General features: G+C 41.9%; 2 protein-coding genes across 5 annotated transcripts in view; both read left to right on the top strand.

Annotated features, from left to right (window-relative positions):
- Positions 1-9,558, top strand: part of ncoa2 (nuclear receptor coactivator 2) — a 41,508-nt gene extending 31,950 nt beyond the window's left edge. The window contains exons 13-22 of one of the 3 annotated variants that reach the window (XM_086065969.1): positions 208-411; positions 524-694; positions 1,497-1,638; positions 1,701-1,875; positions 2,010-2,312; positions 3,180-3,257; positions 3,334-3,562; positions 4,942-5,122; positions 5,209-5,362; positions 6,287-9,558. In XM_086065969.1, the coding sequence (XP_085922095.1) occupies positions 208-411; positions 524-694; positions 1,497-1,638; positions 1,701-1,875; positions 2,010-2,312; positions 3,180-3,257; positions 3,334-3,562; positions 4,942-5,122; positions 5,209-5,362; positions 6,287-6,298 (1,649 nt within the window). In that variant the 3' untranslated portion in view covers positions 6,299-9,558. Of the gene's footprint in view, positions 1-207; positions 412-523; positions 695-1,496; positions 1,639-1,700; positions 1,876-2,009; positions 2,313-3,179; positions 3,258-3,333; positions 3,812-4,941; positions 5,123-5,208; positions 5,363-6,286 lie in introns of all 3 variants that reach the window. The other 2 variants (XM_086065968.1, XM_086065970.1) reach the window with 2 other exon arrangements.
- A 1,888-nt stretch (positions 9,559-11,446) lies between these two features.
- Positions 11,447-16,823, top strand: prdm14 (PR domain containing 14). 2 transcript variants are annotated; one of them, XM_086066413.1, is made up of 8 exons: positions 11,447-12,023; positions 12,886-12,933; positions 13,004-13,167; positions 13,256-13,520; positions 13,633-13,835; positions 14,090-14,191; positions 15,899-16,118; positions 16,376-16,823. In XM_086066413.1, exons 1-8 carry the CDS (start codon positions 11,447-11,449, stop codon positions 16,528-16,530), a joined length of 1,734 nt encoding a protein of 577 aa, XP_085922539.1. In that variant the 3' UTR covers positions 16,531-16,823. The 2 variants fall into 2 exon arrangements, with proteins under 2 accessions (XP_085922539.1, XP_085922538.1); XM_086066412.1 differs by having other exon boundaries at positions 13,004-13,169; positions 13,234-13,520.
- Positions 16,824-18,385: the final 1,562 nt, after the last annotated feature.

The raw sequence follows: 18,385 nt of genomic DNA, 5'->3' as shown, positions 1-18,385 counted from the left end.
AATATCACACATGGAACTCGATGCTAATTTTCTCTTAGCCTGTCAATGGGATTTTACATTATCTTTAGCATTAGAACTTGTGATGTTTCAAAGAAAAAAAAACTACAATAAAAAGTATGACTTGTATTTAAATTTACAATGTGTGTAATTGATTTTGTTCTGTGGCTGAAGTATTCAGCATTGTTGCTCATTCATCCTCCGTTACAGATTTCGGGGGCGTGCGGCCGGGCCCACCGGGCAGGGGTGGTCCAGCGAGGACCGTGTCGCTCGAGATGAATGCGTCACCGCAGTACCCCATGAGGACCACTAGCCCGTACACACTAGTTCAACAACAACAGCAGCAGCAGCAGCAGCAAAGCATGGTGGGAGGACACGGCATGATGGCGAGCCAGGCCAACATGGTCGTCCCAGGTGTGTCGTCGGAACAATCCATTTTGTAGATGGAGATTTTGACAACTTTCACATACGGTATTAGGCTTAGAACCGAGGACCTCCACTCACTGTCACTCTCTTCTCCATCCAGGACTAATGGGTCCACGGCCAGGGATGCAGCAGCAACAGCAGGAAGGCTGGGCGGGCTCAGCCTCGGCTGCACAGCTGGCCCAGGGTCGGATGGGTCCCGGCGGCGCCCCCATGAGGCCAGGCGGCCAACCAGGGCCTCGGCAAATGCTCCAGACTGCCATGATGCCTAACGGTGAGAATACGTGTTGGGTGGCCCGACACAATAAACTCCACTCACACACACACACACACACACAATGAAAAACGACATTTTCTTTGAATTGCCAATAGGTCCATCTAGGTGTGTTAGTGGATCATTTAGTTTCTGAATTGGGTTCATTGAAATGTATGTACAGTAATCTCCTATCAGTGATCAGTTATCTGCAGGTTTAGGGCCAGTAATTGACATCTCCTTTAAAATGGTTATTAGAGTTCAAAACTTAAAAAAAAAAAATGCTGCCAAAGTCTTCTTGTCAACATGCTTAAAAATTGCTAATTTTATGTTAGCTAGGGCTCTGGCATCCTCTTGTGGCGGCTTTGTGTATGAGGATAGGTTCTTCAGAAAAAAACAAAAGAGCTCGGTGAATTTGTGAGTAGTGAACTGTGAATAAAGCAAACATTCTCTGTAATAGAAGTAAATCAACAATTCTATATGCGCATTTCACAACTATTTATGTATTTTGCCAATGAATTGGTTGATTAAGATCAACTATTTTAAAAACACTTTTTTTCTTTAGCCTCATCTACAAATGACCTGTCCTATGTCTGTTTTAATCACCAACTTTGACCCTTGAACACAAAAGCTAGCTTTTAAAGTGACTCTGTGAAAAAACACTTTTTCGCAATGAAATGAAACAAATGAAAAACATTACATAACGGAGCATGACAACATATTCTTACATCCCTGCGCAAACTTATTCCTAACATCAACTGTCAGGAACCTTCTAAACTGCGGTCACCTATAGTATTTTTTTATTTTTTTTGTCCCCCTTTAGCGCAAGCTGACATGGACATCAGTATGGTCGGCCACTTCTCCCAGCAACAGCAGCAGCAGCAGCAGGCTCCGCCCAATCAGACGGCGCCATGGCCGGACAGCATGATGCCCATTGAGCAGACGGCTTTCGTCAACCAGAACAGGTACCAAAAATAATTGAAAAATGATTTGACGTGATTAGTCTAAACACACCCCCTATGGCCAGGTCGCTGCACCCGAATCCTCAGGAGGACTTGCTGTGTAGCATTGGCCTTGGTGGGGGCGAAGGGGGTCCGGTGGACGAGGGGGCCCTCATGTCTCAGCTGTACACAGCACTGAAGGATTTCGACGGCCTGGAAGAGCTGGACCGGGCGCTCGGCATTCCTGCTTTGATAGAACAGGTAAGCTCAAAGTTCCCCTACTGTGATATGATATAAATAACAATTTAAAAAACTACAAAAGTGAACCACGATCAACACAGCTCCCCTGAATGTCCTCGTTTTAGTTTTCATACCTTTTGCCACGACCTTTTCAGAACCAGACGCTAGACCAGGACCAGTTCCCGCAGGACCCCTCCTCCATGATGCTGGAGCAGAAGCCACCCATGTACGCCCAGCAGCAGTTTGGCCCGCCCCCGTCCCACATGGCGCAGAGGGGCTACCCCGGCGCGCCCATGCAGGAGCCGGCCTTCCACCCCATGGCCGGCCAGATGGCGCCGCGTCCCGGGTACCCAATGATGAGGATGCAGACCCGGGCGGGACTCCGGCCCGTCGGGGTGGTGCCCAACCAGCCCAACACGCTGCGACTGCAGCTCCAACACCGGCTACAGTTACAGCAGGTTAGTCATATTATTATTATTATTTGACCTTAATCATTTTTAAAATATATTGTAAGGTGTTTAATTAATTTAAATACAATTGATGTAAAAGCATTGCTGTCCATGCTTTGTTACATACAATGTTGTGCAAAGGAGTCACTAACACAATTTAGCAATAATAAATGTGACAAAAATATATTTGTGGGGACTGGTGACTAATTGTAATTTTACAATGAGCAAATGGCCTGGAGTCTACGAGTTTCAAATACCAGTTGCTCTGAATTTGAAAAGAAAAATGTGCTGTTTCCGTCACCAATGTCCAACATGAAACACTAATGCCGTCAAGTGGCAAAATAATTGCCTCAATGTTTCACACTCCTTTTAACTGCTTGCTATAGCTTTTTGACTTCAAATAACTTGAGAGATATAATGTTATATTAATTTGCGATTACTTGCGAATTAACTTAAAAGTCGTAATCGACTGACAGCCCCAGTGTTTGTGCGCGAGTGTGTATATGCAGTACGACGTGTGCATTAATTTAATTTAAAGTTGCATTAAAAAGCATTCAATTAGATTTGCTGATACCTGCAGAAAACCTGTATTAAAACAATGTTACACTCTAAAAACATTTGGGTCAGAAAATAACCCAAATATAGGACATAAATGGACCGATCCTCTACTTGAGTCTATTTGACCCAACTCTTGAGTCAAGAAATTTGTCATTTTGTGTAAAACAACCCAGAAAGTTGGGTCAAATTGACCCATAAAGTGGATCGGTCCATAATTGGGTTACTTTTGACCCAACTGTTTTTAGAGTGTACGTTTGGCTTTCTTCAGATCGCTTGTGATGATCTGTTTTTGCTTTCTCTTCCCTCCTTTCCAATCAGAACCGACAGCCAATGATGACTCCGATGAGTAGCGTGTCAAATGTGAACCTACCTCTACGATCCAACGCTCCCAATCAGGTAAGCCATCAATCCGGAACTCCCCAAAGCCCACCCCCACTGGAGAACCCGGGCCTACATCTGCGATCTTCCCCAGGGAACCATCAACGCCCAGATGCTGGCGCAGCGTCAGCGCGAGCTGCTGAGCAACCACCTGCGACAACGGCAGCAACAGCATCAGCAGGTCCAGCAGCAGCAGCAGCAGCAGCAGCAGCGGAGCATGGCTATGCGGGCGCAGGGCCTCAACCTGCCGCCCAACATGAGCAGCCCGCGGATCCCCCAGGCCAACCCCCAGCAGTTCCCCTACCCGCCCAGCTACGGTACCGGTACAGGCCTGGCCTCGTCACCTCCGCCTAGCAGCCCCTTCTCCTCCTCCTCGCCTCTCTCCTCCCCCAGCCTGCCGTCTCTCCCCGCCAACCCTCAGCTGCACTTGCATGGCACGTCCTCCTCTTCCTCCTCCACCTCCTCCTCCTCCCAGCAGATGATGATGGGAAACACAAACATGATGGGCGGACAGTACGGGGCCGTACTCAGCCCCCAAATGCAGCACAGTGCCTTTCAGTTTCCCAACTCAGGTACTGCTCCCGCTAACCCCGATCCCCAACACGCAGCTCACGTCAAGTTCCCTTTTATTTTCTTAAAAAAAAAAGTTTAAAAAAAAAAATTCCCTTTTCTGTATGTGGGTGTGTGTGTGCGCACCATCAAATCACCAAGGTTGTTAAAGTTCACAAAAATTAACCAAATAACTTCAACTTTCAATTTTTGTTAATGAAATAACACAAACAAAAATGCTTTTCAGAAAATAAAAAGCTATTTTTTGTTATATTATTTTTTACACAGTTAAATAACATTTTTAATCTTTCACCAGTCAAATACTTCATGTATTAAAAAAAAAACCTAGAATGAAGCCTTTTAAAAATTACAAATAAACAAACTTGCTCTGAAAACTAATTTGTTACTTTGAAAAATTCAACTTAAAATGAAATGAAAAGCAACTATAATGAAAAATCCATAACTATTATTACCCTGTGAATCCCTTCAAATCAAAATGGCCGCCTTTCTGTTCAGTTTTGGACATGTCATGTTATAATCGACATAATGCGCCTAATTTTGCTCATCAGCAAACCCCAAACTTGTCTTCTGGCTGACTTACGGTTCAGTTTTGACCGTTTTTTTTTTTTTTTCAAAACTGTCCGGGTTTGATTGAATATTTGGTCATGTTTGGAACCCCTAAAATACATTGACATCCGTTTTGACCAGGATACACACATTTGCAAGAATGTGTGAGTTTTTAGGAATTTTGAGACTCCTAAAAAGGAAATTCTGTCATGGATTCCAAAAGCAGCAGCACACTAAAAGTTGAGCTGGTTATACACTTTCTGTCCACCTGAGGGCACACTAACCACAGAACTTAAGTTCCACTTCAAATCATGATGAGCATCTACTGTATTAACCATTTAACTAACCTTGTTTTTCAAGAAAGAGTTTCACAACAATTGTAGTTATGCCGTAAATCTTATGGACGTGCCCTATCATAAATCATAAATATTCATATTTGTCCATGCAGAGGCCAATCCATTTTCCTTTCTGACCTCATCGCTTCCTTCCTCGCTTGCAGTAAACATCCCCAATGCCCACTGGAATGCATTTAATGACACACCATTTCCGCCCCTCACACACACACACACACACACTGTGGACACAGGTATGAGCCAGCAGGCGGAGGGCGGTTTCGGGGGTCCCGGTGCGCCGTCCAGCCCCCTGCTGTCCCCGCGGGTGGCGCACGCCCAGCAATCCCCCATGATGCAGCAGGGCCCGGGCGGTGCCCCTTTCCAGAGCTCGCCCGACATCAACGGCTGGACGCAGGGCAACGTGGCAGGGAGCAGGTACGGACAAAAAAATTACAAAAAGCTTTTAATTTGAAAAAAAAAAAAAAAGCGCCTTTTGTGATTTCCGGTTCTTCCCTTGTCAGTATGTTCTCACAGCAGCAGTCGTCCCCTCAGTTCACGCAGCAGCAGCAGAATAACGGCAGCATGTACAACGGCGTCCCCGGAATGGGACAAATGGGCCAGATGGGCGTCACGTCCATGTCCTCGCCCGGCTTGCCCTCCATGGGACAAGAGCAGGTAAAATCGGGCCCACTTCAAACACACAAATTTAATGTCGGAGCCTTTGGCACGGAACACAGACACCGGGACAAAGTTCAAAAATAGAAATGAACCTTACACAACAGTTTACACGTCATTTCAATCTCATCGTACAACTTAGTCGTTATAATAAGTAATAATAAACATAATAAAGTAAAAGTAGGGCTGAATGATTTTTTATTATTCCAATTTAATATGTGGTTATTTTTGCAATTTATTTTTGTCTTACCCTTTGAACGTATCTAGATGCTATATACATAAAGTAAAGTCTACTGACGACAATGAAGCAATTTTTTTCAAACTGCAGCCTTTTTCATTTGAAAATTGCATTTTGCTACATTGTGAATTCAATTGTTCAACCCTAAAATGAAGGCTTACTGATCAATTTGATTACAAAAAAGTTTTCAAAAAATGCAAATATGTTTTCAATTCATGTCATTAATTTCTTTCTCTCTTACCTAATCACATTTTTGTGCTCGTTCTGTAATGTCCTAAACTGCCACAAGATGGTGCCAAATGCCTGTCCAAATAGGGAAGTAGTAAATAATTGTTGTCAAGGAAGTATGTTTAAGTAACAGATATCAACTGATACAGTACTCATGTTCATACTTTGATGCCGAACGAGGAAAAGCCAATTTTGACGTACTTCCTACCTCCCACCCTCCATCGGCCGTCATCCCGCCAGGTGTCGTTAACCGCGGCTTCCCCGCGATGCTTTCAGGACCAATAAAAGCCCATCAATATTTCAGCAGGCGCTGATAACAACACCAGCGTCTGGATTTTAACAGACAACAGAAACAAATCGGCACTTAGATGATGTCAATGATTTACCTTTAGTTGCATGTTTATGCCGTCAACTGCTTCTGTCTTATTTCACAGTCTTTTCATTTGTATTTTTTTCAGAAATACTGTTGACCCGTATTGAGTTGGACCTCAGCTGGAGCAACAAGAAAACAAAAAAAGTGTACAAACATGTAAGCGAGCCACAACCCTCAAAGATGACAAAATACAGGCCAGGCTTCTGTCTGCATTCACCGTAGTGTGACTTACTGTAGGCCCCGGGTACGAGGGTGGGGGGACCCCATCTCCCTATCCCTCCTCCCCAATCCCCTCAAGCCCTGATGAATGTATTCCTCTCAGCGGACTGCGGCTATTTACAATCTCATCTCAAATATTCCACAACAACAACAACAAAAAAAGCAGAAAAACCTGACCGACTTTACCGGGTTTGCCTTTTTTTTTGGAAGCTGTTCCGACGATTATTATTATTATTATTTGGGGGAGGGAGGGAGGGAGGGGGACTACAGAAGAAGAAAGATTTGAGGTTTATATAGTGTATTAAATTAAGTTTTATTTTTCTGTATAGATTCCGTTTTAATAAGAATAATTCCTGTAGATGGCTTTATCCTCGTAGCAGCCGAGACTTCAAAAGGCTATAATTAAAAACAAATAAAATTAAAAAAAAAAATGTCCAAATTGAATGACTTGTATATACCAATAAGTAATATCATGGTGGGGTTTTTTTTTCTATTTATTTGATTTTTGGGGGGGAGGGGGGCGCTATTTGCTGACTTGGTTGTATTTCTTTGTTTTCAGCGCATCCGGTACGGTCGTGGTGTATACAGTGTACAGATGATTTTGCTTCCTGCTTCTCTTGCCTTTAGCGTAGAGCACCAAACAAACAAACGTCGAGTCAACACAGCCATACCGTAACTTTCAATTTGAGCAAAAAAAAAAGAAAAAAGAAAAGTGCTTTCTATGTTGTCTGGAGAAAAACAAAACGCTTCATCCAAGCTGCTAGGTGCATTTTGCTGTCATGTAAACGAGCAATAACTTTTATTTTGTAATTTTTGTACAGTTTCTTAAAGAATTGAAAATAGGGACACTTTTTTTGGCTGCGCGTTTGGATGCAGTGTTAAAATGCCCTCTTTTTTTTTTTTATGCCGTTTGTAACACACACACACGTTTGAGATTATGCAGCACTGGCGGCTCTTGATAAACTGACTGACAGCCATATTGAAAAGTCCTCAGGCAGTGATTCACCTAAAATGGCGCCCGACTCTTTTGTGCGCCTCACATTTTTTATATCGGGTCAATTCCAGGGGTGGGGAACCTAACATACTTCAAACATTTAATAGTTATTTTAAATTACCATTTTACCAATTGGTCCATTTTGTTGTTTTTGTATCGTCCCCTTAAAGCGAAATGTATTCGCCAGTGCCTTTCACACGGAACCGTGCCGCATCCCGCAACACCGCAGCCATCACACTTCGGCTGTTACAGCACCAAGACGCTTTTGATACGAGCCGGCACTTTTGCAGAATTTTTTTCCCAATTTGACATTGAAAATTATGTTACTTCACAATCACACTTAGGGACAATTTAGAGTGTTCAATTAACCTGCCACGCGTGTCTTTGGAATGTGGGAGGAAACCCACGCGGGCGCAGGGAGAGCATGCAAACTGCACCCAGGGAGGCCAAAGCCCGGATTCGATCTCACGTCCTCTTCACTGGGAGGCGGACGTGCTAACCAGTCAGCCACCGTGCCGCCCTGGGTGAGATCCAAATTTCAAAAATTAAGTCGGGCAATTCAACGAGTTTACAGAACTGACGACGTTGCCATAAATGTCTATTTAAATGTCAAAGCCTGAACCATGAAATATGAGAGAAAATTCAGATTCTTTGTAAATAGAGTATTTATTGGTCCTTTTGAACAAACTTTTTTTTTTATTTTGAAAATCAACTTCCACATATGACTTTTGATTTGTGTCATATTTGATACATCCGGTCACAATGCTTTAAATTCGTACATTTATAACTGTCAAAAATATTATAATAAACAGATATATCAAACATAGTATTTCCACAAATCAGAAAGAACATTTCCCACTAATAAGTATAGGTGTCTCTCTTAATTAGGACAATCTTGCAAGGTCGCTATAAACCATTAACTGGGTGATACTGCCCTCTAATGGATTATCCGTGCAATGCATGTCAGATCAAAATGTCTTGAATTTAATATAAGTTTGGCTTTATATGGTTAAATTACTGTTTTGCACCCCCCCCCAAAAAAATTAATGTTTTTTTACAGTGTTTTAAACCTTTGCCTTAGCAAAGCCCACTAGCTTAATGCTAACACCCAATGCAAAACACCATAGACAGGCTAACGATTAATCTAATTGCAATTCCATTCATTTCAATGGAGAAGAATGATTTGAGACTAGTGTTTCTTCTCTTCTTCCTCCATTCCATGTCTCAACATTTCACACCAAACATATACTGGATCATGTTTTGTTTTGTTTTAATTACACCCCCCCCCCCCCCCCCCAAAAAAAAACGGTTCCCCACCCTTTTGATCTGCTGCGACGCAGCATGGATAAAAGCCAAGAAAAAATCCTCACACCCCTCAATTGAAATTGAGATTTTTTTTTTCTGATGATAATACCGATGATGTCAGGTCAACAGGGTCCAATCAGAGACGGCGTTTGTTGAACGTATCGTAGGCGATCCTCGCCGAGCGCCGTTTCTGATTGTATCAAATGAGACTTCTCGAGCCATTTTCAAGTGTTTTTACCGCAGCCCGTTGCAAAATTGTTTCCAAAGATCGCGTGGAGAAGCCATGTGCAGGTGCAACTATCACTTTTTCCTACCCCCCGCCCCCCAAAACAGATTTTCCTACTTTGAACGCCCTTTTGTATTGTCTGACAATTTCCTAGAGCTAAAATAATGTTTTAAAAAGAAAAAAACTAGCAAAATGCCTTAGATCTCGTCCGCTCTTGTATATTATGTGGCCGTGTGTATACATTTGTATCATAATTGTACAAAACCAAGCGGGTGCGACATCATCATCCACAAGGAAGCGCTTTTATGTTCATGTATTATAACAACAGATTTTTTTTCCCCTGGAACGCTTCTTTGCTTTTCCACAGCTGGTGTGTGCGTTCGCGTGCGTGTGTTTTCTCCTGCATTGTTCACAAGAATCACACTGTACCCCCCCCCCTTTTTCTTTTTTTTTTGCACCCCCAAGTGTGTGCGCACGCAAGTGAGTGTGAGAGTTTTATGCAAAGTGACATGAAAACACAGGAGACGTTCAAAACCACAGTTATGCAAGTTGTCAACTAATATGGCTTCGCTCATGCTTGTTGCCTTGTAAATAAAGAATTCTGTTATTGAGAGTTTTCATGGCGCTGCCTTTTATTGGTTCATCCAGCAAAAAGAAGTCATACCAGAGGGGGGGGGGGGTATCCAATCAGGTGGTTTATTTCATTGCACTACTAAACTTGTACATTTTAACTCATTCACTGCCAGCCTGCCAAAAATGGATTTTTGACGTCCATAGCCGTCACTGGCACTGAATGAGTTAAAATTTACAATAGCGAAGAAAAGTTGGCAAAAATTTATAATTTATTGATTGTTTTGCAGGGTCGGATGTCAATGTCTTGTAGAAATACGGAGGATAAAACATTTTTATTTATTTTTGGTCCATTTTTAAAAGAGCTAATATCAACTGAATAAAATAATAAAAATCGGCTGATTCTTTTTTTTGGTGTGTGATGTGTTTGAATGTCATTGGTGTGAATGTGTGATTGTTGTTTTTTTAGCGTGGCAATTATGATCTAATATCAACCAATTAAATAGAGGGGGGAAATCATAGTGGTGTGTTAAAAGAAAAGAAAAACAGGCCAAAAATTTGTGCTTATTTTAAGAGCTAATAACAAAAACCTGTGATTTTTTTTTTATGTTTTTGTCTAGTGTAGTAATGAGGTTTAAAACCAAAAAATATATATACTCTTTCTTTTCGGTGGGGTTGTATGAATGTCTTTACATGTCTAAAGTAGTGTAGAGTTTAAAAAAATAAAAAATGGTCAAAACCTTCCCGATTTTTGTAGATTCTAAAAGAGCAATTATCGGCCACAGCATTCGATGCACATCATGGGCAAAGTGTAATGACGCCATGAGTGACTTTTTGCCCCTTCACGATGATCCCAAAAGCTAACATTTGTGTTCCAGGTGGGTAGGGGTCTTTCTTGAGATAACATCAACATTTTTGAGTGGTTGAGGGAGGAGTATATGTAAATGAACCTACAAGTTAACAGGGTGGGTTGTCCCCCGGTGAGAGAGAGAAAAGAGCGTTATAGAGATGCATGAGCCAGGAGCCAATAGGAAAGCGAGAGCATCCTCATCAGCGGATCAACGTGGATGCCCTCAGATGACCTCACACACACACTCAGTCTGGTCCTCTTGGAGAAGATCATTCCTACGTGGGCGTCGGGGGTTATGACAGCAAGCTTCACTGTGCAACGCCTCTAGGTTGTCAACAAGGTAAGCTTCATGTCTTTAAAACACAGGTTTTTTTTAAGGCATTTATATGTATCTTAATGGGTTTCGAACAGTTGCAGAATTTTGCAACAGCAAAAAACATGGAGAAAAACTTCATGAATGTTGACTTCTGCTCTGGTGGGCCGAAATGAATGTCATGACCCTGATTGGTAGCTCTTTGAAATTGGCCGAATGTTTACTAAAATACTGTCACGCAGCAGTCATGGATGAGTGTCCATTTTGTAGAGTGGGGGGAGAAAATCTGGATTAAAAACTTTTTTTTTGTGTGTGCTTAAAAAAAAAAGACATTTTAGTGGGCAAGTTGTCTTATTTTATTACAGAAAATGAAAATTTTCATTGTTTCATTAATTAAACAAAAAATAAATAAACACTTAAGGTAAAAATCACAATATAAAAAACGACAGTAGAAGTGACAGGATATGGAATACAAATTATGCTTGGGCCAAAAAAAGACGCTTTAGTTTCCGTAACGTCTTTATTTTAAAGCAACATTTATTTGGTTTAAAAAAAAAAAATCTTAAATTGTTTTCATTTTTTCCTTTAAAAATTGTAAAATGGTCAAAACTACAAATAAATATGATTTCTTGATTTGTTTATCAAAGTGCTATAAGATGTTGGCATATTTTAAAATGTAATTGATTAATTTTAGTAGCCTAAACTAAGCGCGAAAGTGCTCAATGAATATTCCAACATGTCTCCTTCAAGGACACAGTTCAATCCCTCATGCTGCTCACCGTGTCCAGCCTCCCTTCAGTGCCGAAGGACCGGAGCCTCCAGGCGGACATGCTCCAGACCAGTCCCGCCCGGGGCTTCTACCCCGCCCCTCTCCACCACCACCACCATCACCCGTACATGGACCTCTTCCCCCGGGCTCACGGCCTCCTTCACCCTGTCAAGTCCACCTCCACGCTGGTGCTCAACCCTTACCTCCATCAGCAGCACATGTTAGCCGGCCCGGGACTGCCTTACCTCGGACACCTGGCGCCAGGACACCCGCTGTGCTCGTCCAAGCCGGAGGAGCTGGCCGCGGTGGTGACCGAGCACGCCGCCGGTCCTCTCTCGCTTTCGGACATGAGTATCAGCAGTCCGGCCGGCGGGAAGGCCAGCACCTGCGCCTCCACCTCGCCCCGCAAGCAGGTGCTCCGAGGCGGGGCTCCGTCACCGGAGAAAAGAGGCCGCTTCAATTTTAGCGAAGACGAATTGTTCGCGGTGCTGTACGGATACTCGACGGGCCCGGAGCGAGGCAGCGGCGGCGGCGGAGGCCACGCCATTTCCGGGGTGAACCTGCCGGACGAACCAGGTAGAAACATTATTTTTTTATATATAGTTTTTAATGCGTTCGTTTTTTTTTTGTTTTTTTTTACAAAGACACATTATTAAGAACAATTAATACATCTTGTAATACAAAAAAAAAAGTAGAGGCCTACATCTACAATTCGGTTTAAGAAAAGCAAACAAAAAATAAGGTAATTAATGACAAAAATAACAATAGGGAAAACAGTAAAAATGATCAAATTAGGTCAACAAAATGTCAACCAATAACAAAATTAACTCAAACAAAAACAAAATAAAGTAATTATCAAATAAGGTAAACAAAATGTCATTGTCAACATAACACAAAATGAACTCGGGTTTTATAAAAATGACATTTTAAATTGCATTTTTTATTTTAAAAATAAACACATGAAAAAGCAGCAAATGTGGTTTAAAAAAAAAAGCAAGCCAAAAAATAAGCTTAAAAAATGGCGGCGGAGTAACTACTTAACAAATCAGGTCAACAAAATGGAGAACATGCATATTGTCAACACATGAAGTAACAAAATGAACTCGGGTTTAAAATATGACAAATTAATTTAATTAATAAACAACAAAACAATCTTCTTATAATCAACAAATCAGCCAAAGTCAGAATTACAATATTGTAATATATAGAAATTAAAATAAATTCATATTTATACTTTATATACTGTATACCGTACACACACACACACATGTCAATATCATATGTTTGTCCTGGTGTATGTATACAAAACAAGGACACACAGATACATGTACACAAATGTGACCATTTCAGAACCTCAGGAAAAAAGACAATATGAAATATGATCATTTTTTTCTGTATGGATGAATTGATGCCAAATGTGGAATCAATTTCCTTCCAGACTGTCCCATCCTCCCTTTGGACAAGGACGCTCTGGACCTTCCTGAGGGTGAGCCCCGCCCCCCCTACAAAAGTTTTCCACGTTGCATGACTGAACGTGAGCGACCTTCTCCTTGCAGGTCTGAGCATCGTGCAGGCGTGGTGGGGCAGCGTGTCCCACTGCGGCGTGTTCACCGGCGCCAAAAGCAGCGTTCCCAAAGGCACGCGCTTCGGACCCTTCCTGGGGAAACTGGTCAACACCAGCGAGATGAAGACCTACGACGACAACACCCTCATGTGGGAGGTATGATTTGAACCCCCCAAAAAAATGAGAATATTCACATATTTTTGATCCTCTGCGAAGAACGACAAGGTCTCCTGTCGCCCAACAGGTGTTCGAGAACGGCCGCCTGAGCCACTTCGTGGACGGCCGCGGCGGCTCGGGCAACTGGATGTCGCTGGTCAAGTGCGCCCGCTTCGCCGACGAGCAGAACCTGGCGGCGGTGCAGGTCAAAGGTCAGATCTTCTACGAAGCCTGCAAGGAGATCAGAGGCGAGCAGGAGCTCCTGGTGTGGTACGGGGACGGCTACGTGCAGTTTTTGGGCATCCCGCTCGCCCTCAGGGGTTTCCACGAGGACACCGTAGCCCCCGCTGAAGGTGAGACCGGCAATCAAAGATGGGGACGTGCATATATTCTTGATCCTTTGCGAAGAAACGACTGATTTCACGCCATCTTATTGAGTCCCTTCTTCTTCCATTTTTCCTCCAGACACCGGCGAGGGCTTCAAGTGCGACCGGTGCGGCAAGGTGTTCGCCTACAAGTACTACCGGGACAAGCACTTGAAGTACACGCGCTGCGTGGACCGGGGCGACCGCAAGTTCCCGTGCCACCTGTGTAGCCGTTCTTTCGAGAAGAGGGACCGCCTGCGCATACACATCCTCCACGTGCACGAGAAACACCGGCCGCACAAGGTAGGACACTTCACTTTTTTCTCCTTCCTTTTCCTTCACATTTACTGAGAAATGGACAATAAATGGCAGGACAACAATAACACTGTGAAAGTTTGGTTTCTGTTGCTTAAAATATGCATTACTGCACTTACATTAAAGACAAAAAAATTATACGTTTATTTTACGTATTTATTGTATTTTACTGTCATCATCACTCCATGACATTTTTTTTTTTTAAACAATGATGACAAAAATTATGTGATGCTATGTTGCAGTGCACAGTGTGTGGGAAAAGTTTTTCTCAGTCGTCCAGTCTCAACAAACACATGCGAGTCCACTCGGGAGAGCGGCCGTACAAGTGTGTCTATTGCAACAAGGTGAGAACAAAATAGATATATATTTGAAAGAAAGAAAAAGAAAGAAAGTAAGAATTCTAATCAAATGTCTAGTGTGGAGGGACTTGAAGAAGCCGCTACGTATTTTAATCCGCCATCTTTGTGCGGTAGCGTCACTCATCCGCTTCCTTGTTTTACTGCGCGAGGCGCATTCAGCCCGCGGCTATTGTGTCCCTCCGCGGGCACACTTCGGCGACACACTTACATGCTAATTACCGCCAGATGTACACCCACCCTTTTGTCTCGCCGCATTATACGTTGAATTTACGACCGTGGAATGAGCAGAAGCCCTTTTTGTTCTTTTTCTTCTTCTTCTTCTTCTTTCACTCGTCATCTTCCCCTTTTTCTTTTTTTTTACACACTCGGGTACTGTTTTGTTAAACGTCATCTCGGAGTGACTGGTTGTCCCCACTTGACCTGTTCGTGTGTGTTTTATCTCGCTAACTAGACTCGTTTCTAAATTTAAATAAGGAATATTCATTAAGATGTGACAAGAAATTGCAAGTTTAATTTAAATTACATTTTATTTTTAACACGAGCCACGGCACCCCAAAAAAAAGATTAGGTTGAACTACTTTCCCGCTTGATAAAAAAAAAAAAAGCTCAATATTCCTAATAAATAAATCGTTAGTAAATTAACATGTGTATTTTATTTAACGATTTGTTTTCAAAACCTCCACAAAAGACATAAATGTGAGTTCTAAGTTGAACTACTTCATGGGCCTCGAAAGATTATTATTATTATTATTATTATTATTTTAACGTTATAAAGCTTCTTGTGATTTCAACCTGAAAACGGAATTAAAGCATATTCGTTTAATGTAACTTTCACGAGAAATAAACAATTATCATGATATGAATTATACTTAGTGTGTATTGTGTTTTAGACAGCCAGGAAAAATAATAATAATGGTACAGTGGAACTACTTTATCGCCTGATTAAAAATAGGAATTACAAAATCAAAACTGGTTTTCACTATTGTAATTCATGTGAAATAATGATAATACGAATAAAGTAATAATAATAATCAACGTTTAGGCTATCAAGTTTTTTTAAACAATAGATTTAGTTAAAACAAAAGAAAATAAATTGTTTTTTTTTTATTGTAGTTCATTTTCAGAAGAATTCAACAAATCATTGCAAATTAACTGTAATTTATTTTATTTTTTGTTTTGAAGAGCCTCTGAAGACAAATGATAGTTTTGAAAAAGTGGAGCTACTTTATTGCCCGATGAAGAAATATTCAGGCCAAGACTTCAATTGATGTTTTTTGGTAACAACAAAAGCAAACGAAGCATATTAATTCAACTGAAAAAAATACCAAACGATTCTGTATTTTTATTTAATTCATCAAGCTTTCATTTTAAAGACGGTCACAAAAGACATCAGTGAGCGTTTAAAGCGGAACTACTTTATCCCCTGTTGAAAAATATTAATTACACGACTCAAAACGGTGGTTTCGGGTAACAACAAGATGGAATTATTATATTATAATGAATTGGGCACGGTTGTTTGTTTGTTTTTTTACAACAATCACACGCGTCACAATTAATTCTAATTAATTGTTCGATTAGAAATATATGTCACGGGTGTTGAATCGATTGTTCGGTTTCGTTTGGAGCTATTTTATCGCACCTGTTTAAAAATGACCAATTCTCTGTTTCCAATTATTGTTATTTTTCCTTCAGGCCTTCACCGCGTCCAGCATTTTGCGCACGCACATCCGCCAGCACTCTGGAGAGCGGCCCTTCAAGTGCAAGCACTGCGGCAAGGCCTTCGCCTCCCACGCGGCGCACGACAGCCACGTCCGGCGGACTCACGCCGGGGTCAAGCCGTTCCCCTGCGACTTGTGCGGGGCTTCTTTCCAGGAGGACGCCGAGCTCAAGTACCACGCCCAAAGTCATAAAAGTAACCAATTAAATGGATTTGTAACACCAAACTATTGTGTTGAAATCATTTAAGTGGGCTATGTTTACTTATGAACGTGATTTCTTGTGTATTTTTTTTTTAACCGTTGCGGCTTTTTTGTGTGTGTGTGAAATCGTAATGGATGATGTGCAATTATATTATTATATTAAAAATGCTTTGTGCGCATTGAAATAAATATGAATATCAATTATGAAATACCTTTCATATTAAAATGTTTTTTCTTTTTTTCTTTTAAGCCAGGCAAATCTTGGACAGCACAATTCTCACTCCAGGAAAAGGACCAGCGGAGGAATCTATTTTGGACGATGCAAAAAGTCAAAGAAACGCCGAAATGAATTTCCAACCTTACGGAATGACTCTTTTAAATCCCGATTATCGTCCGTGGAACTAAAGCCAAACGAGTTTATTATCCTATTTATACTACGTCAAATTTCTTTTTTTGGTTTAAAATTGTAACTGTTTAAGACAAGCGAACGTGTGTTAAACCGTTTATATTGATGTGATCACTCTTGTGGATTGTCAACCAAAGTTCGTCCCCCATATCATCATCATCATCATCATCATTAATTATCATTGTTATTATTTGAAATTCATTTTGCTAATTTATAATGTCTTGTGAAAAAAAGTGGTCTCACTTATTTATAATTTTGACAAATAATGAATTAAAAAAAAAATCAAGCATGATTTGTGTCTTCTGGTTCATGGGGGGGGGGGGGGGGGGTAAAGGTATATTTACAGGACGCAACATAAACGGGCAAATACAAAAATACATATAATGCTGATTTTCTATGCTGAAAACGAACTCCAAGATGCAACTATTTAAAATGTCCTTTTAGTTAGTGTTTTTTATTTATTTATTTTTTAGCATTGCATATGTGACACTGCTGCATGTTAAGAAGCAGGGTGTAAATGAAACAAGTCCCCGTGGAGCAAATGAATGACAATGGTGCGTTGTGCTGCGAGTTGCTCTGCTGCCACAATCACAATGAAACAGCCTGACTGACATCTGCCCTCACATTCTCTCACCACATGTCTCAATCTTAATAGACAGAAAGAGAATCACGGCTTTCTCCTCGGATCCCTTCGGATGCCGCGCAAGCTCAATGCAGGCAGACGCTTGTGCTTAAGCAACAAAAAAAATGTCAGGGAAAGCCTACTAGAACAGCTGAACTTCAGTTAAGCGTAATCAGAGGCACTTAAAACGGCGGCGGGTGTGCACCGGCTCCCATTGAAGCGTGAGTTTAAAAGTGACTGTGTGCACATCCCCAGTTAGGAGGGTGTGCACACTTTTGCAACCCCAGTATGTCAGCTTATTTTTACTTTGATGATTTTTTTTTATTATGATGATCACAAAAACCTGCCATTTGAATGAGGGTGTGCAGACTTTTGTATATCTTTATTGACACATTATCAATAAATAGAAAGATACATGATGGACGACTTGTCGGGTGAAGGGTCGCCTTCAAATAAGACAACTAACAAGTACATGATTGGAGCGGACCCTCCCTCCCTGCCATGTATACGACCCCCTGGGGGGCCTCCGCCAAGAAAAGAGCCCCCCCCCCCCCACACTACGGGATGACATGAGAGACAAAAGAAAGAAATGGAGAGAGGGAGGATCATCCACATGCTAGCCCCGCCCCTGCTGGCCCCTGATTGGTCCATTTAGACATCAGCGATTATGATCTATATGAATCATAGTAGCACTAAAGCTAATACAAAGCAACAAAAATGTGTTATTATGAACAAAGTGTGATTTAATTTGAAAACTTTATTGATATCACACACACACACACACACTGGGGGTCAAACAGATCAAACACTGTCTGTAAAGCCCCCCCCCCCCCCCCCATATTTCTGTGTGAGTCTCATCTAGGTGGGATTGACTCCCAAGAAGAAGAAGAAGAGGGCAGATGGCCTCACCCTGCTCCACGGGGGCTGCAGTGGGGATCCACTGTGCTCCCACGGGGCAACATCCCGGCCCCCTTCGTCCCTCCATTCATGGTGAGTGTGCTAAAAAAAAAGATGATGCCAGTAAGGGAGGGGGTCCATTCACATGCGGGAGGGGTCCCACGTGCGTCATTGTCATTCGACTTGTTCCGCACTCTTCCACGCAGGTTTCCTCTCCGCATGAAACTGACAATAGCTGTTTCTAATATTGTGTTTATGCTGTTCCCGCCATGGCCACTAGGGGCAGTATAATGCAGTCATACAGACAAACGAATAAGAGTGAATTTTGGCTCGCG

The sequence above is a fragment of the Leptonotus elevatus genome, chromosome 21, assembly GCF_054856555.1.
Source record: "Leptonotus elevatus isolate MCC_2025b chromosome 21, RoL_Lele_1.0, whole genome shotgun sequence".
NCBI classification, from domain to species: Eukaryota; Metazoa; Chordata; class Actinopteri; order Syngnathiformes; family Syngnathidae; genus Leptonotus; species Leptonotus elevatus.
This window is presented reverse-complemented; position numbering and strand designations above follow the sequence as displayed.